The sequence below is a fragment of the Enhydra lutris genome, unplaced genomic scaffold (assembly GCF_002288905.1).
Source record: "Enhydra lutris kenyoni isolate GAN:26980312 unplaced genomic scaffold, ASM228890v2 scaffoldscaffold13, whole genome shotgun sequence".
Classification (NCBI taxonomy): domain Eukaryota; kingdom Metazoa; phylum Chordata; class Mammalia; order Carnivora; family Mustelidae; genus Enhydra; species Enhydra lutris.
The window spans coordinates 51,102,131-51,126,686 of record NW_019154097.1 but is presented as its reverse complement, the minus strand read 5'-3'; the positions used below and the strand labels follow the sequence as shown (position 1 = coordinate 51,126,686).

The window sequence follows — 24,556 nt, the reverse complement described above, 5'->3', positions numbered from 1 at the left end:
AAAATTTAGAGCTGTTTTTTCTACCTGTTAAAAATGCCATTGGAATCTTATAGGGATTGCATCAAATCCATAAATTGTTCTTGGTAGTATTGACATCTTAACAATATTAAATTTTCCAATCTATGAATGTGGGTTACCTTTCCATTTATTTTTGTCACCTTCAATTTCCTTCCATCACGTCTTGGAGTAGAGATCTTTTACCTCTTGGCTAAATTTATTCCTAAGTATTTTATTGTTTTGATGGTATTGTAAATGGGATCATTTTCTTTCTTTTCCTGACAATTCATTGTTAGTGTATAGAGACCATACTGATTTTTGTATGCTAATTTTATATCCTGCAACTTTCCTGGATTCGTTGATTAGACCTATGAGTTTTTTGGTGTAGTATTCAGGATTTCCTACATATAAAATCATGTCATCTGTAAATAGAGACAATTCTACCTCTTCCTTTCCAGTTATGATATTTTTAATTTCTTTTTCTTGCCTAATTGCTCTGGCTAGGATCTTCCAGTACTATGCTGAATAAAAGTGAGAGTCTTAGAGCAACATTTCAGTCTTTAACTGTTGAGTGTGATGTTAGCTGAGGACTTATAATATATAGCTTTAAAATAGAAAATATTTTATTTATTTGAGAGAGCACAAGCAGGGGGAGGGGCAGAAGGAGAGGAAGAGTGATAAGCAGACTCCCTGCCAAGTGGGGAGCCCACTTGGGGTGCAACGCTTGATCCCAGGACCCTGAGATCATGACCTGAGCTTAAGTCAGCCACCAGCCAACCTGGCCACCCAGGCACCCTATATATAGCCTTTACCATATTGAGGTATGTTCCTTCTATACCTAATTTGTTAAGATTTTTTTTTTTATCATGAATGAATATTGAATTTTGTCAAATGTCTTTTCTGAGTTTACAGAGATTATCATATAATTTTTTCTTTGATTCTATTAATGTGATGTATCACATTGATTGATTTGCATATCTTGAACCATCTTTGCCTCCCAGAGATAAATGAATCCCAGTTGACCATGGTGAATGATCCCTTTAATATGCTGAACTTAGTGTACTAGTACTTTATCAAATATTGTTGCTCCTATATTCAAAAGGGATACTGGCCTGTAGTTTTCTTTTCTGGTGGTGTCCTTTTCTGATTTTGGGAGAAGTGTAATTCTGACCTGATAAAATGAGTTTGGGAGTGTTACTTCCTCTTCAGTTTTTGGGAAGAGAGAAGGATTTGCATTAATTTTTTTCCCAAATGTTTGCTAAAGTTCAACAGTGAAACTCTGGTCTTGGGCTTTTCTTTGCTGGGAGACTTTTGGCTACTAATTCAACCTTACTAATAATTGGTCTGTTCAGATTTTCTATTTCTTCTTGATTCAGTCTTGGTACATTGTATATTCCTAAGAATTTCTCCATTTCTTCTAGTTTATTCAGTTTGTTGGTGTATAATTGTTCCTAGTAGCCTCTTATAATCTTTATATTTCTGTGGTATTACTCATGTTTGTTTTGATTTATAATGTTGTTGATTTGGGTCCTCTCTGTTTTTTCCTTGGTTAGTCTAGCTAAAGGTGTCGATTTTTTTTTTTCAAAGAATCGATTCTGAGTTTTGTTAATATTTTCTATTTTCCTGTTCTCTATTTTGTGAATTTTTGCTCTCATCTTTATTATTTCCATCCTTCTGCAACTTTTGGATCTAGTTTCTTTTTCTAGTTCCCCATGGCAGAGTTAGGTTAGTTTATTTGAATTCTTTCTTCTTTTTTTTTTTTTTTAAGATTTTATTTATTTATTCGACAGATAGAGATCACAAGTAGGCAGAGAGAGAGAGAGGAGGAGGAAGCAGGCTCCCTGCTGAGCAGAGAGCCTGATGTGGGGCTCGATCCCAGGACCCCGGGATCATGAACGGAGCCAATAGCAGAGGCTTTAACCCACTGTGCCACCCAGGCACCCCTCTTTCTTGTTTCTTAATGTAGGTGTTTATTGCTATGAACTTCTTTCTTAGAACCATGTTAGCTGCATCCTGTAAATTCTGGTATATTGCGTTCTATTTTCATTTGTCTCAAGATTTTTTTTTTTTAAGATTTTATTTATTTATTTGACAGAGATCACAAGTAGGCAGAAAGACAGGCAGAGAGAGGAGAAAGCAGGCTCCCCACCGAGCAGAGAGCCCGATGCGGGGCTCGATTCCAGGACCCTGTGATCATGACCTGAGTTGAAGGCAGGGGCTTTAACCCATTGAGCCACCCAGGTGCCCCTCAAGATTTTTTATTATGTTCAATTCCCCAACATATAGTACATCATTAGTTTTTTATGTATTTCAGTGATTCATTAGTTGCATATAACACCCGGTGCTTATCACAATACATGCCCTCCTAAATACCCATCACCCAGTTACCGTGTCCCCTCATTCCCTCTCCCTTCTGTAACCCTCGGTTTATTTCCTGATACTTTTAAACTTCCCCTTTAATTTCTTCCTCGATCCATTCGTTGTTCAGGAAAGTGTTAATTTCCCCATGTTTGTGAATTTTTCAGTTTTCCTCTGGTTATCGATTTCTAGTTTTAAACCATGGTGGTCAGAGAAGATACTTAATAGGACTTCAGTCTCGAATTTGCTAAGACTTGCTTTGTGGTCTAACGTATGGTCTATGCTAGAAAATGTTCCACTTGTGCTTGAAAAGAATGTGTATTCTGTTGTCAGAATGTTCTGTGTATGTCCGTTAGGTCCATTTGATATATAGCATTGATCAAATCTGTTTCCTTATTATCTGTCTGGATGACCTATCCATTATTGGGAGTGGGATATTAAAGCTTCCAACTATTATTATATTGTTTATTTCTCTTTTTTGCTGTTAGTTTTTGCTTTATTTAGGCACCCTGAAGTTAGCAGCGTAAATATAAATGTATCTTCTTGGTGGATTGACTGCTTTATCATTATATAATGGCCTTGTCTCTTTTTTCTATTTTTAAAGTCTGTGTTGTCTGGGGATGCCTGGATGGCTCAGTGAGCTAAGTGTCAGTGAGTTAAGTGTCAGTTCAGGTCACAATCTCAGGGTCCTGGGACTCGGTCCCGCATCAGGCTCCTTGCTCAGTGGAAAGTCTGATTGCTTGTCCCTCTTACTCTGCCCTTCCCCTGCTCGTTCTCTCAAATAAAATCTTTAAGAAAAATAGTCTGTGTTGTCTTATTACCATTTGCTTGAAATATCTTTTCCACCCTTTCACGCTCAGTCTACATGTGTCTTTAAGGTTAAGTGAGTCCTTGTAGGCCGCTTACTGTTGGATCTTGCCTTTTTATCCATTCAACTATTCTGTGCCTCTGACGGGAGAATTCAATCTTAATTTACACTTAAAGGAATTAATGAGAGCTAAGGACTTACTACTGATCTTTTGTTAGTTGTTTTCTAATTGTTTCGTAGAGCTACTGAGACTACAGGATAGGCTTCATGGTTGCCTAGGTATTCTGGTCAGGGTGGGTAGTACACTCAGCTATAGATGAGGCTATGAATTAGCTTCCCTACTCTGGCGGGGCAGCAGGACAGGGCCCATGGCTTCTGGGCTTGTTGTTTGGGTACCTGAATCAGGCAAGTGTGTGAAATGAATTCCCTGGCCGGACAGGTTGCTGGTTTTGCTCTGCAGACAGGGAAAGTCCTAGGCTGTGCTCTCTGTTCAAGTGCAGGGCTGTTGGGTGGGCTAAAGGCCGTATCCAGCAGTGAGGTGGGATGGTGGGGAGGAAGTAGTGTTATGAGGCAGTTTCCTTGGCTGAGTGGAGAGGGAAAACTGCTCTAAGGCTGATGATGCTCTTTGTTTGTGGTCTTGACTCCAGCCAACCCATGCTCCCACATTCCCTGGCTGAACAGGGCCACTGGCTTTGCTCTGCAGGCCGTCAGCTCTGCCTACCAGACTCTGCTGAAATGCTGCAGGGCTATGCAGCTTTGCAAATATTCTGGCCAGGCTTTCTGCCTGAGCGGGGCTGGGAGCTTTACTTAGCGCTGGGTGGGGCTATGAGTCAGCTTGTCTGCTTGGGCAAAGCAGTGGAAACCCCCCTACATGGAACCGGCTGCCAAACTTTCTGCCTGAGTGTTGATGGATTATGCAGCTTCCGGGCGATCTTGCCTTTCTGCTAGGCTGCTGTAAGCTAGGCTGCTGTAAGCCAGGCTATGACTCGGCTCCCCTTCCCGGGCAGGGGAGCTGACCAGGCTCCAGCAATGGCACAGCTCTTCATCTAAGGACATTAGTCAGGCTGACCTGTACCCTGTGGAGTTTCCAGGTCAGATTTCACCACGAACTTGGTTCCGTAGGTGAGCAAAGACACTGGGGGCTGCCCCTTGGGTGCCGCAGGTAGGAACTCAGTCTGTCATGATCACAGTGTGGATTTTTCAAATCCCCTTCTGCCACTGTCAAATTCCCAGTGCTAGAGCCCCCAGATTCCCTAGCAATTCCCCTGGGGAAAGACTGGAGTGGGAACCCCCCAAGAAGAGACCCATAATACTGAGGAAGCTGGATGTGTACCCTGGATTCTTTTTCCACTGGAGGGACCACTGGCTCAGGGCAGGCCTCAGTTTGGTGCTGTGCCCGCCTAGGGGAGGAGGGTAAATGTGAGCAGCATGTAGCTGTTCCTCTTACCCTTCCAGTGCTGTTTCGTTCTCTGTGGTGAAGGGGGTGCTTCAGCCTCACCCCTGTATTCTAGGATTTTCTCAGTGGTGTCCTGTCCATGAAGAGTTGTTGGTTCTTCTTTTGAAGGGGAAGTGAAATCAGGCAATAACCTATGTCACCATCTTGGTGATGTCACTTGTCCTGGAGTCGACTTTCAAAAGCATGATCTTACCAAGCTGAATCAGTCTGTTTGGACAGCTGTTCCTCCAGTGTGGGCCCCGCATGTCCATCTCTCGAGCCTGATATTGTTGACTATATCTTTATACAACAGGCTTATATTTCTCAGGAGTTGGATTCACTTAAAAAAAAAAAAATCAAAGTATAATTAACATAGTGTTATATTAGTTTTAGGTGTATAAAAGGATTCAACAATTTTATACATTAGTCTATGCTCATCAAGATAAGTGTGCTAAGTGTGTTGAACCCCTTTTAAAATTTCACCCATCCCCCCATTCACATCTCTGGCAACCACCAGTCCTCTGTATTTAAGAATTTGTCTCTCTTTTTCTTGGTTTATTCATCTGTTTTCTTAAATTCCACAAATGAGTGAAATCATATGGTATTTGTCTGACTTCACTTAACATTATACACTTTAGGTCCATCCGTGTTGTTGCAAATGGCAAGATCTCATTATTTTTTGTGGCTGAGTACCGTTCCTTTGTCTGCATGTAGGTGTATATACATGCGTGTGTGACGGACCATCATCCGTTCATCTATGGAGAGATACTCGGGTTGCTTCCAGATCTGGATCTTGTAAATAATGCTGCAATGGTGCATTTATATTTTCAAATTAGTGTTTTCATTTTCTTTGGATAAATACTCAGTAGTGGAAATACTGAATCATATGGTAATTTTAACTTTTGGAGGAACCTCCCTACCATTTCCTACAGTGGCTGCTCCAGTGTGCATCCCACAACAGTACACAAGAGTTCCTTTTCCTCCACGTCGTCACCAACCCTTGTTATTTCTTGTATTTTTGATTTGAGCCATTCTGAAGGTGTAGGTGGTATCTCACCGTGGTTTTGATTTGCATTTCTGATGATAAGTGAGCCTCTTTTCATGTATCTGTTGGCCATCTGTATGTCTTTGGGTAAATGTGTGTTCAGGTCTTCTTGTCCGTTTATTAATAGGATTGTTTTTGGTGTTAAGGGATTAATATCCAAAATATATAAAGAACTTATCAGACATATCATTCCCAAACATCTTTTCCCATTCTATACATTGCCTTTTTGTTCTGATGGTTTCCTTCACTGTGTAAAAGGCTTTTTATTCTAATGTAGTCCCAATAGTTAATTTTTGCCTTTGTTCACCTCAAGAGACACATCTAGAAAAATACTGTTAGGGCTGATGTCAGAGAAACAACTACCTGTGTTTTCTTCTAAGAATTTTCTGGTTAGGTCTTTAATCCATTTTACTTTTGCATTGGGGGTAAGATGGTTTTTAAAGGTGCTCAGTTAAAAACAACAAAACCATTTTTCAGTGCCTCATATTTCTTCTAATGTTATCCCCTTTCCTGGTAAAATCCCTCTAGCATTCTGTCTGCTGCCTCCATTTCCCCAAGCCCCAGGTCATTACTCAGCCCTGTCCACATGGTGGCAGGGGTGGGGGTGGGGCGGTGGTGGCATAAAAACCACCTGAGCAGGAAGATCACTGCTGAATTCCCAGAGCCTAAACCGTGTTCAGTTAATGAAACCTAAACAATACTAATTCAAAAGTTCCTGTCTTTTAATCCACAAACTTTCTTCTGCTTGATCTATTCTGTGGTTGATGCTGTCCTGCATTTTCATCTCACGCACTATATTCCTCGGCTCCACAATTTGTTTTTTTGTGATTTCCATCTCCTTGTTATCAACTCCTTTTGTTCATAACTTGTTTTCCTGATTTCATAGGATTGTCTTCTGTGTGTGCTTGTAGCTCCAGGTGCCCTTTAAATGGCTATTATGAATGCTCAGGTCAGTTGCAGACTTCGATGATACCTTTGGGCTGGTTACTGGGGGATTATTGTGCTCTTGCGGATGTGTCATGTTTCTTAGATGGTTTGTGTTCCTTGAAGTCTTATTTTGCTGTCTTTCCACCTGAAGTCTCTACTCTCTTGATCCTGTGATATACCAGGCTGAGTGCTGGCAGCTTCCCTTTTGCTTTCCCAGGGTGGGTGCTAAAACTCGAGTTTGTGGTCTCTCCCTGGCTCCTAGGCTGTGAGCGTTCACTCCCACCACTGTTATGTGCGTGGGGTGCATCGGGGGCTGTGGGCCAGCTGGCACCCATGACCTCTTTTCTTGCATTTCCTCTTCTTGGACATTTCATATAAATTGAATCCTGTTTATCTGTCTTCTTTCACTTGTAATTACTTTGGGATACATTCATGCTATAACATCTCTTAGTATTTTGTTCCTTTGCATAGCTGAGTCATGTTCCATTGTATGAATAAACCACATTTTATCTCTTCATCAGTTGGGATGGACAGCTGGGCTCTTCCCACTTTGGACTATCACAAATAGTGAAAAGTGGTGTGCAAAGCATGGTGGACATAGTTTCACTTTTCTTGGATAGACATCTAGCAGTGGAATTGTCGTGTGATATAAACAGCCAGGCTGTTTTCCTAATTGGCCAAACCATTCTATCTGCCATCAGTAATATATGAGAAGGTCTGGTCTTTCCATGTCCTCTCCAACACTTAATTGTGTGTTTAAAAAAAATTTTTTTTTAAAGATTTTATTTATTTATATAACAGAGAGATCACAAATAGGCTATCACAAATAGCCCCGATGCGGGGCTCGATCCCAGGACCCTGAGATCATGACCTGAGCCGAAGGCAGAGGCTTTAACCCACTGAGCCACCCAGGCGCCCCTAAAAAAATTTTTTAATGGGTTGTCTCATTGAATTATTCATGTAACCTGGATACAAGTCATTCTTCATCTGATACGTTTGGTGCATGACCTTTTGTTTTATAATTATTTGCTTCGGCAAGCATGGCTTGTGGGAAAACCGCTAGTGTATCACTGTTTACTGTTAAATCATCTAGCCTTCATACCACCTCTGTGAGGGGGACCCTCCACGGTTCCCTTTTGATGAGGAAACCAAGGCACAGATATTCAGTCGCAGGTTACACAGCTAGTCAGCGGCAGAGCTGAGCCTGGACTGGAACTTGTTTGGCTCCTGTCTGCTCTTAACTACCGCACTCTGCTACTTCTGAAGCAGAGGCTGGGCCTGCCTGTGACATGGTGCCCAGAGCCTGTTAGAGGGTCAGTCATCCCCCTGAGTCGTTATTCATCACTTACCTCCATGCACAACATTCTCCCAAGCCTAGCCCGCCGTGGCTGACATGGATATTCTAGAACCTAGGAACTCCCGTGGGAAGTGCCAATGAAGGTCTCCCTCAGTCTTTGTGAATTCTGGCATTGGCCTCAAGGTTCTTCCTATTAGCGTTCCACTCCGTGCTCGCCCCAGTGGCTCCTGAGATGGGAAGGTGGACTGTTCGCAGCACCAAACCTTTCCATCATCCCCGTCCCCAGTCTCCTCACCCCTCCGACCCGCGTGCAGCAGAATGGCCCACACTAAAAACACTCGCTGTCTTGAGAAATCCCTGAGCTTACGGACCTTACAGAACTATTCAAAGCATTATCTTCCCAGAATCAGCTACTTAAACACATTCCCATGTGGACATCAGTTGGCCCTCGTGTAGATGGGAAGCAACTCACCAAAGCAGTAGTTTTACCTGCCTTCTTCTGCAATTAAGAGTTAAAAATCCTCTTTCACGGGGCACCGGGGTGGCTCAGTCCGATGAACTCTGACTCCTGGTCTCGGCTCAGGTCACGAGTCCCACACGGAGCTCTGTGCTTGGCTCTACGCTCGCTCAGTGCGGATTTGGCTTGGGACTCCCTCCCTCTCCCCTCGCCTGCACTCTCTAAATAGTAAAATCTTTAAAAAAAAAAATGCTCTTTCATTATTTTCTTAATGCAAACGGCCTTTAAAGACAATGCGTGCAAAAACCAAGGGGCTTTTTCTTTTTTTTTCTCCCAGTGAGACATGCAAGGTGCAAATTTTCTCTAGTTTTAATTTTAGAAAACCAAAATACCTACACCATTTAGAACACATCAGGAGGGGCGCCTGGGTGGCTCAGTGGGTTAAGCCGCTGCCTTTGGCTCAGGTCATGATCCCAGGTCCTGGGTTCAAGCCCCGCATCGGGCTTTCTGCTCAGCGGGGAGCCTGCTTCCTCCTCTCTCTCCGCCTGCCTCTCTGCCTACTTGTGATTTCTCTTCTGTCAAATAAATAAATAAAATCTTAAAAAAAAAAAAAAAAAAAAGAACACATCAGGAGACGCAAAGTGTTGGCAATCACAGGTCTGGTCCGCTGACACTTGCCTTGTTTCAGGTGGTCAGGGAAGCCCTTCGTGGTGACCTTCAGCCTCCCCCCGTCGTCCAGGGGCTGAAAATGCTCAGACAAGGCAGGAAGGGGCAGAACCGGGATTGTCTTCATGCTCCTTTTTTCAACTTTCTTCCAGAGAGCAAAGAAAACTCCAAGGAAGAACAAAAGGAAACACTTGCTGTGTGGATCGCAAGTTTGTACATCTTTTTTGTGAATATCTTGTTCCCTGCACATAAACACGAAGAAATCCTCAAGCAGAAAATAAGGGAGAACAGGCTGCATCAGGCGGCCATGGCCCACCAGAGGAAACTGGAAAACGATGAGCTGGAAGCCAGGTAACTTACAGAACCTTTCAGCTCCTCTCCTCCAGCTTTCCTTCCCATTTCTGTGGCCAGGGACCAAAGGCTTTCATGGAAAGTATACAACTTCCTCAGGGAGGCAGCTCCTTCGGTGGCACCGAGAACCTGGAACTGCCAGAAGAATCCTGCCTGGGACCACTGGTTCTCCCAGATGGTGGGAACACCTGGGCCCCACGGCGCACACAGAGAAGCACCGAGAGGCCACAGAGCTAGGCTACTGGGTTCGGATCCCAGCCCTGCCCCTTGATACGTAGGTGACCCTGGGCAAGGTCCACTCAGTGCCCTGGTTTCCCCATCTGTACGTGCAGATAATCCCCCACATCAGGCTATTGAGAGGATTCAGTGAGCGGATGTTGTGAAGTGTCTAAAACAGTGCCTGGCCCGTGCTGAGCACCCACTATCTGCCGCTCGCCTATCTTTCTAGAACCGTGGTAGAGAACTGTGCAGTCACATCTGGCCAGACTGCTAAAGCCTGCTCTTTGCAAATACACACTGAGCCTGTTGGTCTGTTGAAGAAAGCATTAAACTATACATAGGGACAAAGACCATGAGTATTTTAAAAGGCTACTTATTTGCTGCTAAGTTGCTACAGAGGAAAATGGTTCAAAAATCACTTTAGATACATGAAAATTTTATTCTGGACTGTACAGACATGGCATCACTTTGTATATCAGGCAAAGTGAGGACAGTTTACAGTTCTGCTTACAGAAACTGTTGAAATCTAGGGATGGCCTACGTGGCATAAACAAAACAGAGCATAAAACTGGTTTTGAAATTGCAAAGAAAAATCAAAGGTACCTTCCTACGTTTGCTTCTTGTGTTAGGCTGAACAGCTTGAGAGAAGAAGAGGCCAAAAGACCAGAATGTGATGTGGACATCACTGTGCTCAAGGAACCAGTGGATGCCCCGTCCTCGAGTTTCACACCAAGCCCCCCTAAAGAGGACACGGCAGTGTCCCAATCCAGCAAGCCCGCTGCAAGTAAGAGAAAGAAAAAGTAGAGGTTACGAGCCCCAAGAACATGCAGATGTAAAAGGCGCTTACAATGGAAGCACAGTAACACATTTCCTGACCAATAAAATTGTGTCTTCCTTCTTGTCATAGTGTCTTTGAAATACCACTGCCCGGGCCACTGCATTTCATGTTTCTTATGTGCTGGAATCACAGAAATGCCTGCATTTTGAAAATGGAGCTGAATGATTTAAAAAAAAAAATTTATATATATATATATATATATATATATATGGCACATGCATTTAATACCCATGTGTGCTATAGTATATACTATGTAAAGTATTGTTTATATAAGTATATATATAAAAGTATAGTATAGGTGATAAAGTTTAGAATCTGATAAAACTCACCAGAAGACAGATTTATTTAAACATTTCTTCAGGGCCCCCTGCCAGAGCCTGATCACCACCTTTGCCTGTCACCACCCCGTGTCCAAATCATACCTGTCCTCCCGTGCTGTCTCGTAGCCTCTCTTCCCCAGCTCCAAGTTCCCCAGCACAGCAAACACTGCAGGGACAAGGTGGAAAGGCTGAGGGATAGGTGTGTAGTAAGGGAAGAGTGATGTCTGTGTTAGAAAATGTTATGTTAATCTGTGTTAAATTTAAGGATAACCACCCAAAGCATGAAATACAATCTGTGGCTTCCAAACTAGGGGAAGGAAGGAAATGATCATCCAGCATGAAGCTGGGGAAAGGGAAAACGCAAAGAAAAAGGCTGGAAACCGAAATCACCAAAGCTGGTGGGAAGTGTGCTGATATACCTCACCATTGTGAGCGGGTTCGACTCCCCTCTTCCTCTGCCCACGCCCCCAGATAATTAGACCGGGTTCAAAATCGAAACTCACTTCACTGTTCTTCTTTACAAGGGAAACTTCTTAAAACCAGACAGAAAGGATGAAAATAAAGATATGAAAAAAAGATGTACCAGGAAAATCTAAGTGAAAGGACTGGAATCGTAAGCAATATTAGAAAAACAGAGTTTAGAGGCGCCAGGGTGGCTAAGTCAGTGAAGCATCGGACTCTTGGTTTTGGCTCAGGTCGTGATCTCAAGGGTCGTGAGATCGAGCCTGGCCTCAAGCTCCATTGTTGAATGTGGAGCCTGCTTAAGATTCTCGCTCGCTCTCTCCCTCTGCCCCTCCACCCCCTGCCTTCTCTCTCTCTCTCACTCGCTCTCTCTAAAAAATAAATTTAGCGGTGCCTGGGTGGCTCAGTGGGTTAAAGGCTCTGCCTTCAGCTCAGGTCATGATCTCAGGGTCCTGGCATCGAGCCCCGCATCAGGTTCTCTGCTCAGCAGGGAGCCTGCTTCCCTCCCCCACCCCCGCCTGTCTCTCTGCCTACTTGTGGTCTCTCTCTGTCAAATAAATCAATAAAATCTTTAAAAAAAAAAATAAGGGGTGCCTGGGTGGCTCAGTGGGTTAAATCCTCTGCCTTCAGCTCAGGTCATGATCTCAGGGTCCTGGGATCAAGCCCCGCGTCGGGCTCTCTGCTCAGCGGGGAGCCTGCTTCCTCCTCTCTCTCTGCCTGCCTCTCTGCCAACTTGTGATCTCTGTCAAATAAAATCTTTAAAAAAAATAAAAATAAAAAATTTAAAAAGAACAAGATTAAAAGCAAACAACTGAATAGGGATAAAACCAGAAATAATGATAAAAGGACCAACCCCCAAAAGATGCATTATTCATAAACACCTTACATGATGGCCTCGCAAAAGCCAGCAGCATTACAAGGAGGAAACCAATCAAAAAGGCAAACACGTGGTAAGGATAATTGAAGCAAGGAAACTGAGAAGTCTGAATACACAGAAACAAGACTGCAACACCAAATAAATATGGCCTGCATTTTCAGTTGAAAAGTACAAATTCAAAGGATACACCTGAGACCATGATCTAACTGTGCTGCAATTTCTAAGTCAGCAACGAAGACACGACACAGAACGCCTTCTATTGCCGGAAACACACACAGTCTCAGGTAACTTGTGGGTTAAGAGTGATTCAGGATTTCATAATGGAAAGAGAAAATTACAGACGACATGAGAGTGGCAACAAAAATTCCAGCCAGGCGACATCTCCGCTGTGAGGACGCAAGCAGTTGTGGCCACTCCGGGCTTCTACACGACAAATCAAGAATGCTTGACATTTAGACCATACTGGGGCACTTCCGTTCAGTCCTCTATATTGTACGTGGTCTAGAAATCACATTAGTACTCAAGAGAAAAACCAAGTCTAGCCATTATTTTGGCCAAATGCTCTGGGTTCGCCACCGCAGCTCTACCGACTGGGAAGGGACCCGAACTCTGGGAAGCTGTAGCTGCTAGAGTATCCCCAAGGACAAGCCCAGGGCCGGTGGGATGGAGTGGCCCCCAAGCGAGCAACAGCTGAGAGACTCACAGCCAGACCAGAATTTTAAAAACCTTAACAATTTATTCGTCTTATTTTCCAGTAAAATATTCACATAATGTCAAAAGAATGGAATGAAAGAGATGTAGCCGACTACCTTTAATTATTTCCACATAAATATTTAAAATCTAAAAACCCCAGCGGATCATCAGACTGAGTAGAAATTTGATTCTTCAAAGCAAGTATTGCTTTACTATTGTCATTAATTCAGTCAGTAATATGACCGAGAACCTGCAGTGGTAAACAAAACGCCTGCTGAGTTGTTTTTTTGAAAAGATGTTCCGGCGAGCCATTATGGGTCAATCCAAGAAGAATATGTTATTGAACTGTGTTGCACAGAGTTTCTTTACCTCTTCTGCAAAAAAAGAAAAAAGAAAAAAGAAAAAAAAAAAAACAACAAAACAGGGAGGTGAGAAACCGAGGTTTTCACTTAAAAGGTTACAGGATATACATTAGTACTTTCAACTCTTCTGGAACACAGTTGGGAAGAAATGTCCCCATTTACTGACCTTTCCCCTCCAAGGCCTAGGTCAGAAGCGTTCATCAATCAAGAGAAAGGACAACAAAGCCCAGTGTGCCCCAAAGCCTCAGTGCTGTGGCACACAGCGTTCCTCCTCTGGGCCTGGGGAGGCGCAAACCCCTGACACACCCACGGGCTGAGGGACCGCTGAGCACTCTGAGGCAACCCTCTGGGGACCCAAGCTGCCACCTGGGCCGGGGCTCCGGTGCTCCCCAGAGGGGGCGCCACCATGACTCCCAGTCCCCCCTGCGCCAGGTGCCTGTTGCTAATGCACATGACTCTTGCTACAAGTACTAGGAAGAGAAAAATGTCCTGTGTCCTAGCAGATTTGTGCAGAAAACGAAACCACACACCAACTCTTCTCCTATCTAGACCACTGCCCCAGCTGGCCCTCAGGATCAGAGCAGCCAGGGAGCCCCAGGCAGTGAAGGGGGCACGACCCTCTTGGCCAGCTCAAGCAGCTGTCAGGATCAGCCACAATGCACTGACTGGCCTGGGACCAGACCGCAAGGGCTGGAAGGTGGGGGTGGGGGTTGGGGGGGTGGGGACTTGACCTGCCCAGTGAACCTGATGGCTCTGCCTCGGGGTGTCTCTTTATCACCAGGAATAAAAGTGGACATTTTTATATACAATGAATAAAGTCATGGGATTCTTATTTCTTTTTAGTGTTACAGAAAATTTTCCTTCGGCCACTGCCAAATCTCCTGTAACACAGGGAAGTCTTTCACACACTTTTTCAAGGAACTTTGCAACAGAACACAGAATGGATCAGATCACGGTTTCTTTTAAGCGACGGGCATCTGCTCAACATCCACACCATCGTGACTCGCTCCCTAGCAGGCTTCCAGGCACACCAAACGGACAGCACGCAAGTACCAAAGCCTACTTACCGTTGACTTCAATCAGGTTTGCGTTTTTTTGATTCAGAATGACATACAGCTCCCGCTGGTCAGACTTCTTCCCGACAACCCAGTAATCGCTCATCGCCTTCACAATGACTTCTTCGTCCTCATCCACTCTGCAAGACACGAGTTCCAAAATACAAGTTTGTTACAGGGTTAGCTGGAGCAAAAAGACACATCTACTCTAAGACCAGAGACTGGAAACCAGTCACTTGGAAACTGTGGGGAGTCACGTGCAAGTGACCAGTGACTCTCGGGCCTCCTGATCTCTTCGGAAGGGGGACCCTCTGAGGTAGCTCTGGGCCACTCCACTTTGAAGAGGATTCCTTCAGGGCTGCTTTTCTCCTTAGAAAGGGAACGCCCAAGTTGAGAAGTTGTCAGAATTACCTAGTAAAATCACTGTTGATGTCGCCCAGAATCTTCATTAAATCTGGATGCACAGATGTAAGTGATACACTAGGTGTTTTCCTCATGTGAATTGTACTCTTCTCGGCTAAATTCATATGGTTGAAGTAGATAAACTTAAACTGAGGTTCTTTTTCAGACCTGTGAAAACATGTCATTAAAATGGTAATATTTCTCAGAGAATAATTATCCAAACAATAGCACTATATTCTTAAAACCTTAAATCCATGTGGCTAAGGCCTTGTATTTTCGATGGCTGGGCCTTCAAATCAAGAATCTCAGTTAAGATGTAATAGGCTCCTCGTTCACTAGTAACTTATTTGATAACCATGAAGTATTCAATATGATGGAATTTTCCAGAAAGCTCAAGTTTATCTTTTTGAAAAACCAGTATTATAACCATTTTTGTGATGATTTTCTCAATAATAATGCTTTAGAAATGGCAATCACTTGATTATGCTCTGCGTTTTGAATTTTTAAAAACAAATGCAAACTATACACAGGCCACCTGTCTTCCAGCAGACAGGTCAGCAAACGACTAGTGGCCCTGGGGCGCAAAAGTGGCCATTCTTCTAAATAAAGCTTTAGCAGCCCATGGCCACACCCATGCCTTCACATCCGGCCTGTGGCCACTTCCACGCTTCAAGGAGAGTGGAGCATTTGCAACACGTGCGCCCCAAAAATCTGAAACGCGTGTTATGTGGCCCTTTGCAGAAGTAGTTTGCTGACCCGTTTCAGGAGAGTCATGGCTCCGTGATCCCACGGGGCTGCGGAATGAACGCGCTCCCTGGATGTAAACAGAATCGAAGCTTACTCCTGTAACAAAGCTTTCACCACCCGAGAGGGAGAGACTGTTCTAAGGCTTATTAATTAGGCTTTTCCGCTCAAGCATAATGAATATTTTAATTGGAATAGATCTTCTATTATTTGAAAAGATTGGTCAAGGCTACCACATCACCTCCCAGGTCTGAGTCTGGACTCCTGAGGGAGCTGCTCCGACAGTGAGGCCACAGCTCCCGGGGCCTCCCGCCCTCCCTGCACCCTTACTTCAGTTATACTCTGGGGTGTGGTGACAGCCTGAGCAGCCCTGCCACTGGGGGGCTCAGAAGCTTCTCTGCTTACTTCAGGGTTAGCAGCCATGTTCTGGTGGGCTGAGGGTACCGGAAATCCGACCTCCGGAAAAGTGGGTTACTACTGTAATACTTTACATCTAGGCAAAGAAAGAATGTGGATGAAGAGAATTCTTAACAAAACCAGAATATGTTTTTAGTAAGCCCCTAAAACTAAGAAAAGCAAGTGTAACTACAAGAAACACTGTTTGGAAAGATGGAACATTTAAAAGACATCTGGAAAGAGTTGGGAATTTCGTTGTCCGGGCAAACTTCTACCCAGCCGCAATCAGGCTTACAGTCCTGGCTGTTCTGCGTCACCCCAAAACACTTGCTGTGGCCTCCCTCTTTCCCTCATTTAGAGTATGTAAGATACTCTTCTAAGAAGATTTAAATTATTTCTTTTGTACCCCTGATGGAAATTTACATTTGGCAAATGCTATCCAGTAGTTAAGACAGGGACTGATGTGGCCTTTTTCCACTCTGCCTTCCACGAGGAGGACATAAAAACGGGAATAGAAAAACTGCTACTTGCTTTTCCACTATTAACTTGTCCTCTTAATGAAAGAAAAAGGAGAGACCAGATCACAATAAAAACAGCAAGGATAATGTTCATCCTATAGGCTTACTGGTTCTATCAAAAGTAACATCTAACAAACAGGGTGCAAGTTTTGAAGGAGTAGCAGCCACATTCACCTGGTATCTTTTCCAAAGACTGGAAACCGATTCCTCTTAAACACCAAAGCATTTTTTTCTCTAAACACAGAAATGCAAATTTCCTGCCTCCTTAAAAAAGAACATGCTAAATACAGTTAACTACGTCAACAGAAAATACACTGAACACAGGGAAATACAGAATCCTTGACAATCTGTTATGAAGTTTGGCTTAAAATATCCTAGCACGGTAACAATATCCTCAAAGAACACGGAAAGGTAGGCCTGTCTTAAGTGGTGGTTTTGGGAGGGGACTTTCTGTTTTCTGTCAGCTTCACATCCCGTTGCCTCTTCCTTCTACAATCGGCTGAAAACCCAAGTATCTGTGATTGGCAGAGTCACAGGGAGGGTCCCCATGAGGAAACAGCTTTGGTTTAACTGAGCTGCCGGAGACATCAGTTTTTAAGGACCAGGTATGTGAAAACCCACCCAAACTCCAAGAGCATGCCAGGAAAGGCTTGGACCGGTGGAGGAAATCCGCGGTTCAGCAGGCGCTTGACCGCCTGTGGAGGCTCCCTGAGATGTCAATGGCTGGCTGGGAGCACCGAGACCATCTGGTGGCTTTACTTGTTCTGGGCCTCGCTCCAGGCTGCCACACACGTGGCTTCTAGGTGAGGATGGCTATTCCTCACTTAACAAACTGAACTAAAAAATAAGATTCTGAATTGACCAGCGTCCAGACTGTACACAGTATAGCTCTTGCTCTTTCGCATGTCTAGGGTAATCAGGAAGTGGGGCACAGCTGAGCCCTTGGACTATGCACGTGAACTCCACCCTGGAAGGAAGGCTCCCCCGCTCCTGCTCTCCCTCTGCATGCCAGCCGGGCAAACCCATCCCTTCTCGCTTCCCTCTTGCCTGGCATCCCGTCCTGAGCCTCATCGTTACCAACCTCCGTCAGCGGGTGCGCTCCTTGCTAGAAATCCTAGCACCGTCAACCTCCCAAGCAACTGGGCTGGTTTACGAATGTATTCAAAGTGACTGATAAAAAAGGATTACACAGGGGTGCCTGGGTAGCTCAGTGGGTTAAGCCTCTGCCTTCAGCTCAGGTCATGATCTCAGGGTCCTGGGATTGAGCCCCGCATCGGGCTCTCTGCTCAGTGGGGAGGCTGCTTCCCCCTCTCTCTGCCTGCCTCTCTGCCTACTTGTGATCTCTGTCTGTCAAATAAATAAAATTAAAAACAAAAAAGGATTACACAGATTGCTCACAGGAAAGAGTCTCCCTTTTCAGTAACTTTGTACTTCCTCCTCCTCCTCACACCTTTCCAAAATTCAGCATTCAAAGCGGCTTTGAGTGGGAATATGTAAAAGAAACAGAAACAAATGTCTCAGATTCAGAAAACTATTGATATAGGGGGAAAAGTCTTAAATTAGAGCCCGTCCTCTAGCCCTTAAAAATTCCAGGTGAATTAGACTGAGACACAGAAGATAAAACCATAAAAGTACCACAGATGAAAATGGCATTTTAAAAATGATGTTGGGACAGAAAACTGTACGTAGGCCAGTGAAAAGAGAAATCTAAAGGAGATGCCTAATGAAATGGACTACATATAAATCCCAGACAGGTTACCAAAAACAGTAAAACCAAACTCAAAAAAATACGTGGCATGACTGAAGAACGTGGACGTAAAAGCAAAGATACAAAGCACTTGAGTGGGAAGAGCCAATGGACACAGGCAGTTCGTGGAAGAGACAGAAATGCCAACCTTGATGTCACCTGGCAGATGTCAAGACACACCACAGAGAATGAGTGGCTCCTGTGGGAGGTGACCACATTGTCATTGCACATTCCCTTTGCCCTAGAACTCCATGCTAGGGACATTCTCCTAAGAGGATGAGTACCCATACGCACCAGATTGCTTAATACGGAGCTATTTTAAGTCTAATGGGTAGAACCAGACTTCCCAGCAAATGCCACAATGATTCAACAAACAGAGCACATCTATCCAATTAAGTACCGTGAAGCCCTGAAAGAGGAGAGGCAGATCCATATTTATTGGTTTAAAATGATGTTCATGCCATGTATTTTTTTTCCTATAGATTTTACTTACTTATTTGACAAAGAGAGAGAGCAAGAGAAGGAACACAAGCAGGGGGAGTGGGAAAGGGAGAAGCAGGCTTCCCGCGGAGCAGGGAGCCCAATTTGGGGCTTGATCCCAGGACCCTGGGATCATGACCTGAGCTGAAGGCAGACACTTAACGACTGAGCCACCAGGCCCCCTCTGCCATGTATTTTTTAAAAGGTACAGATTTACAGCACAATAGTTTAAGAAACCCATCCATAAAGAATACTGTGTATATGTCACTGTTTTCCTATGTGTACAAGTCTAAAAAGATACAAGCTAAATGAGAGAAGATTTCCAATATTTCTATTTCTGAATTTAAAAACTAAGGTCATAGGAGCGCCTGGGTGGCTCAGTTAAGCATCTGCCTCTGGCTCAGTTCATGATCTCAGGGTCCTGGGATCAAGTCCCGCATTGGGCTCCCTGCTCAGAGGGGAGTCTGCTTCTCCCTCTCCCCCTGTTCCTGCTCTCTCTCTCTCTCAAATAAATAAAATGTTTAAAAAAAAATTAAGGACATAAATTACACTCAAAAAAAGAAAAAAATTTAAAATAATTGAATTGCAAAGTCCTTGAGTAGAAAAAATCAAGGTGTCACACACGTAATAGAAACGAAAGACCAACGAATCTACTTCATTCTTTAAAGGGGTGACCTCAACTTTCTAAGGAACAATTAAAAGAACTGCAGCTTAAGCATATGGATTCAACACTCAACTTTATGCCCCGAGTCAGCCCTACGGCTGGTTTCCACTGAGGGCTGAAGCTAACAGAACAGCTAGGCACCAGGATCCTGCCGCTGACCTCTGGGGTCAGGACTGGGATGGCTGCCTCATACAGTACCCCTCACCCCTCAGCAATGCGGGCAGGAGCTGGGATGTGTCTTGGAGGTCCTAGGACTGGGGTATAAAATGGTTTGATCTGAGTCAGGATTTCCAGAAGAAAAGCACATTATCTTTTGTACTAAAGAACATTTTCCCCTGGTCAGCTGATACTAAACAGCTGGGCAAGCGAGAGCGCTATTACATATAAAATCTCAGATGCGTCGAGAGCACCTAAGGTCAACTTTCAAAGACAAAAACAACTATGCCTCTAGAGCCTCTGTTCTTGGCACTGCCCTAAGTTGTGTATTCTACCATCAAGTTTTCCAGGTGTCCGTCTTTCAGGGGCCACGGATACTACACAGCAGTTGTTACCAGTAACTGTCCCCCGAGATGGAGCTATGCTAGACCATACAGAGCCAAGAGTTAAGCACAGAATCTAAGGGGGAGGGGTTGTGTGTGTGTGAATGGTGTCATTTTTTCCACCTTCCTGTTTGCAAATTTCCATAATAAAATATCAGAGAGAAAACTTCTTCCTAGTGAAATTAGATTGTTAATGTCCATGGCCCTCTCCTTTCTTCAAACTATTGTTTTGGGGGGAAAAAAAATCTCAGAGCCCTTCCTCTAGCCCTTGAAAATCCCAGGTGAATTAAAGATTGAAACACAGAAGATAAAACCCTAAAAGTACCAGAGATAAAAATGGCATAGTTTTATGATATCAGGGTAGAAAGCCATGCGTATGACACCAAAGGTAGAAATCTAGAAGAAGTGACTAATAAATGAACTATATAAATCCCAAACTTGTATATTATAAAAAACAATAGAACCAAAGTTAAAAAAACAAAAAATACGTGACATGACTTCTGTACAATCCTGAGGAGAGTTGACCTTTGCAGAATAGGAGGTCCCTGACAAGACTTCCTCAGATAGTCGCTGGTGAGCTCATGGAAATCCGTCACATCCCCGGAAAGCACAGGCAGAACGGTTAACACGTCCAGCAATCTCCCGGGGGGCAGGGGGCAGGTTGGGAAAGCAGGGAACTTACTAGACTTTCTCTCTCTCCACTCAGCAGTTTGTAACTTGCATGATACTAAACAGATCTGACTCACTTATGCTTCCTTCAGAAATGAAAATCTGACAGTTTCACGGTGAAAAAAATGAAACCTCGAGAGACAAACCGCAGAGATGCTGAAATCTAGAAAACAAACTGAGGGTTGCCGCAGGGAAGGTGGGTCGGGGGTAGGGTACCTGGGGGATGGGCATTAAGGAGGGCACTTGAAGGAGCACTGGGTGTTACATGCAACTGATGAGTCACTAAATTCTACCCTGAAACTAATAATACACTGTATGTTAATTAAATTGAATAAAAAAAATTAAACCTCAAGATGCAAAGTGGTCAGGCACGCTCAGTTCTTGGCTTAATCTTTTCTGATGCGAAGTACGCTGTTGACAGTAATAATCCACGTGCAGATACAAAACCTATACGTACTATCACCCAGACCCAGTGGGTGTCCTCTCTACAGGCTGGGGCTTCTGGAAGACCATATACACACAGCATGGGGCCACTATGAACACTGGTTATACATAAATTCATACACGTTAATAACTTCTCAAACATACAGGAAGTCCATATAAAGAGGGCTTTTGTTTCTCGAATGACTTCCCATGTGCTCGCTTAATCTTTATGGCATATGACTTTACGTTCGGAAGAGAGTAGAAAGAGGTTCAATGACTTCCCAGTGTTCTTAGAACCAAAATGAGTTTAACCGGAGTCTCCCGAAACACGCCTGGAGCTAGCGTCTTTCAAGGCACCAGATTCTGGCGCAACGCCCTAATGGCCTACAGCACGGCCAACTCTCCACCACACATGTATGTACAACAGGCAAGGTACTTTCTGTCTACACGAGGCAAAGCCCTGCCGATCACCACGGCCAATGTGAATTTACAGTCTGGGCTGGTCCAGTGGGATGTGAGGTGGCCCTCACGGGGTCCAGCCCACAGGCACAGGTAGCACACCCCACCCCATTCCTGACACCACAGTCAGGGGGCGGGCTGAGGGAAGGTATTCACAGAAGACCCGGCCCCCACCAACATCTTGGAGCAGAAAAGCTCGGGAACGGTTCCCCAGTTCCCCAGGGAGCTTTTCAGATAGGACTGAGCTGCACGTTTGTTCTCCGGAGTCAGAGAAAACACAAATGATATTACCATCTATTTTCTTAAGTAAAAACTACCCTTCTTCTTCCCAAACCAGTTAAATGCTAGAAAGTAAACACGAAGCGAAGTACAAACCCAGACATTCTTTTGTTGATGTTAAACTGCTCACAAATGTCAGATGCCAGCACTGTGAGCTGGGGCCCAACAATGCTGTCCAGTCTTCGGCAAAAATCCAACGTGGGCTGTACAGAGGCTAACGAGTAATTTAAAAAATACCAGTAAGTTTTAGAATTCTTTGTGTTGAAAAGGTAAGTATTCATCTAACGGTCTTAATTACAGTATTCCAATGAAAACTTTACTGATCAGGAAAATAAAACAAATGACAAGCTCTCCCTCCCCTCCCAGAAAGAAGAGAAACAGGAGAGTCAAAGTTAGTTATAGTTAAGGTGTACAAGAGTCGAAGACCTATCTCACTGTGAATATCAATTTAAGCACACCCTGTGGGGTGGTAAGTTGGCTGAAGAAGGTTAAGTATCTAACACACACCACACAGTACTCAGGGGCCAGCAGCCCTCTGGTGCTTTACAAACATGACCCGATTTAATCCCCTAAGCCCCCTTTGAAAAAGGTACTCCTGTTATCACTTCACAGGGAGGGAGGCGAAGAAAGGTGCCCAGGGCCAGCTGCTAGGAAGCAGGTAGGCCAGGACTTTAAAAATATGAGACAGAGCTAGTTCTCTAGCAAAGCTCACAGAAGGGAGCCGTACTTAATAGAGCCTCTATGACAACATGTTTACTGTTTAAGGACAGAGCACAGCAAAGTGTAAAGAGAGAAGGCTTATCTACGCAGGCTTAAGTCGGATACAGGTGTGTACCTACCATCAATCATAAAGCACACAGCTGCACTCATGGCCTGGGAAGAGAAAACAAACCAAGGATTACAAAACGGCATAAAAAAGAAATTCGATGACCCAGTGCAGTGGCTCTTCTTGAATTTTGACTTGAATCACTTGGTCAAGATATTTTTTAGTCAACTGGAGAGATCTGGATATGGACTAGAGAGCAGAGAACATTAAGGAAAGGGTTTCTCCTGCCAGGTGTGCTAATTACATGGTGGTTAGGTGAAAACACATGCCCTCATTAGAGATGCAAATTGAAGCCTCTGCAAGTGAAATGACAGGATCTAACATGTGCAAGCAAAAAACATAAAATAAAATAAAAACCACACAGGGAAAACAGATGAAAGATAAGCATGTTGTTCATTAAATTAAGCTGTGTGATGGGAGCCTGGGGATTCATTCTTCTTGTCTGTTTTTGTGTATCTTCGAAAGTTTCCATGAACACAGTTAAAATGCCCCAGCAGATGAATGTCCCCTTGTCTCCCCTTTCATGATAGTGAATGTTGCACCGGTGACACTGGCTACAGCAACCATAAATCAAACAACCAGACGTGGTTAAATGTATTACTGCATACGCTACACAGTGGCAAAAGTCACACAGAACATATGGCCTTCGGAGAAAAAGCCACAGAACTCCTCCTGAGGCCCGTCCCTGTGGGCAGCCACCGGAACAGTTTTAGAGACCTTGGCTCTACCACTGTGGCCTTCAGATGGCATCATGAAACCCTACTCACGTCCCAACAGTGATGAAGTCCCTATTGGCCTTCCTTTTCCTCCCCGCTGCTTAGAGCCACTCCAGCTTCCCCACGGGTGACCCTACACCCCAAATGGCCCACTTCTCACACCACAGTCGCAGGGACAAGCTCCTGGATGGTTGCTTTTCATACGAGCACACTTACTCCTGTCCCCCATCCCTGCACCTCTCCCCACATCCCCCTTTCAGCCTCCGGCAGCCGTAACTATTTTCGCACGGGCATACTCAAGCACACGTGCGCTATTCTGTAAGTGAATCATAACTCTCACCCGCTTATAAACAGGTCGCAACATTGGTGGCCCACAGGCCAGTTCCATTCAGTATGTGTCTCTTTCTCTGTAACTTTGACTTAGATGCCCACTAGTTTCCTATGGAGATTCCAACTTCCAGCCTCTGTTGATACATCAGGACATGTGAGACCACCAGTTCTGCTTTCCAAGGTGCTACCTTGTGGAGGTGAGTGGCCTCTGGCCTCCTTGTGACTTGAGCGACGCGGTGTTTCACAGCGCCACTCCACACAGAAGCCCCATCCCCGTCCGTCTATCATCTGGTTTCCTGCCAGCAGCTGCATGTGTGACTCCTTACAGGTTTTTTGTTTTTTGTTTTTTTAAAGATTTTATTTATTTGACAGAGAGAGAGAGAGAGAGATCACAAGTAGGCAGAGAGGCAGGCAGAGAGAGAGGGGGGAGCAAGCTCCCTGCTGAGCAGAGAGCCCAATGTGGGGCTCGATCCCAGGACTCTGAGATCATGACCCGAGTTGAAGGCAGAGGCTTTAACCCACTGAGCCACCCAGGCGCCCCACAGGTTGTTTTTTTTAAATGTGCCTTTCGAGTCCCTGTTTAAAAACCTGAAGAATTTCCAATACATAGAAAAGCACACAAAATAGCATAACGAACCCTGTAGGCCATCACTTCCCCGGTGACCGTCAGCGGACACACAGTCCTACTCTACCCTGCTCCCCTAACTGCGTGCTCATCTCACACACCACATCACATCTCCAGGCACAGATCATGGGTTGTATACGGAGGACCAGGACCTGGGAGCCCATTCAAAATGGTGGCATGACGAGCTCCACAGAATCCTCCAACACCCTAACTGAAGAAAATTATAAAAAACAAAACTTTAGGGGCGCCTGGGTGGCTCAGTGGGTTAAGCCTCTGCCTTCGTCTCAGGTCATGGTCTCAGGGTCCTGGGATCGAGCCCCACATCAGGCTCTCTGCTTGGCGGGGAGCCTGCTTCCTTTCCTCTCTCTCTCTGCCTGCCTCTCTGCCTACTTGTGATTTCTGGCTGGCAAATAAATAAATAAAATCTTAAAAAAAAAAAAAAAAAAAAAGAGGAGCCACCATTACTGTTTTATGGGGGGGGGGGGGATTTTGAAGGTGAAAAAAAAAAAAAAAAAATAAAAAAAAAAAAAAAAAAAAAGAGGAGCCACCATTACTGTTTTATGGGGGGGGGG

The 24,556-nt window shown here is 44.5% G+C and overlaps 2 protein-coding genes across 3 annotated transcripts in view; one reads left to right on the top strand and one right to left on the bottom strand.

Moving 5' to 3' along the window:
• Positions 1 to 10,457, top strand: part of LOC111145626 (radial spoke head 10 homolog B-like) — a 52,142-nt gene extending 41,685 nt beyond the window's left edge. Inside the window, exons 18-19 of one of the 2 annotated variants that reach the window (XM_022500658.1) lie at positions 9,143 to 9,341; positions 10,190 to 10,457. In XM_022500658.1, the coding sequence (XP_022356366.1) occupies positions 9,143 to 9,341; positions 10,190 to 10,364 (374 nt within the window). In that variant the 3' untranslated portion in view covers positions 10,365 to 10,457. The remainder of the gene's footprint in view (positions 1 to 9,142; positions 9,342 to 10,189) is intronic. The other variant, XM_022500657.1, reaches the window with a different exon arrangement.
• Positions 10,458 to 12,773: 2,316 nt separating this feature from the next.
• Positions 12,774 to 24,556, bottom strand: part of LOC111145627 (CCZ1 homolog, vacuolar protein trafficking and biogenesis associated) — a 31,291-nt gene continuing 19,508 nt past the window's right edge. Inside the window, exons 11-15 of the mRNA XM_022500659.1 lie at positions 22,327 to 22,360; positions 21,584 to 21,701; positions 14,579 to 14,737; positions 14,180 to 14,307; positions 12,774 to 13,124 (exon numbers count right to left, since the gene is read on the bottom strand). Coding sequence (XP_022356367.1) covers positions 13,069 to 13,124; positions 14,180 to 14,307; positions 14,579 to 14,737; positions 21,584 to 21,701; positions 22,327 to 22,360 — 495 coding nt within the window. The 3' untranslated portion in view covers positions 12,774 to 13,068. The remainder of the gene's footprint in view (positions 13,125 to 14,179; positions 14,308 to 14,578; positions 14,738 to 21,583; positions 21,702 to 22,326; positions 22,361 to 24,556) is intronic.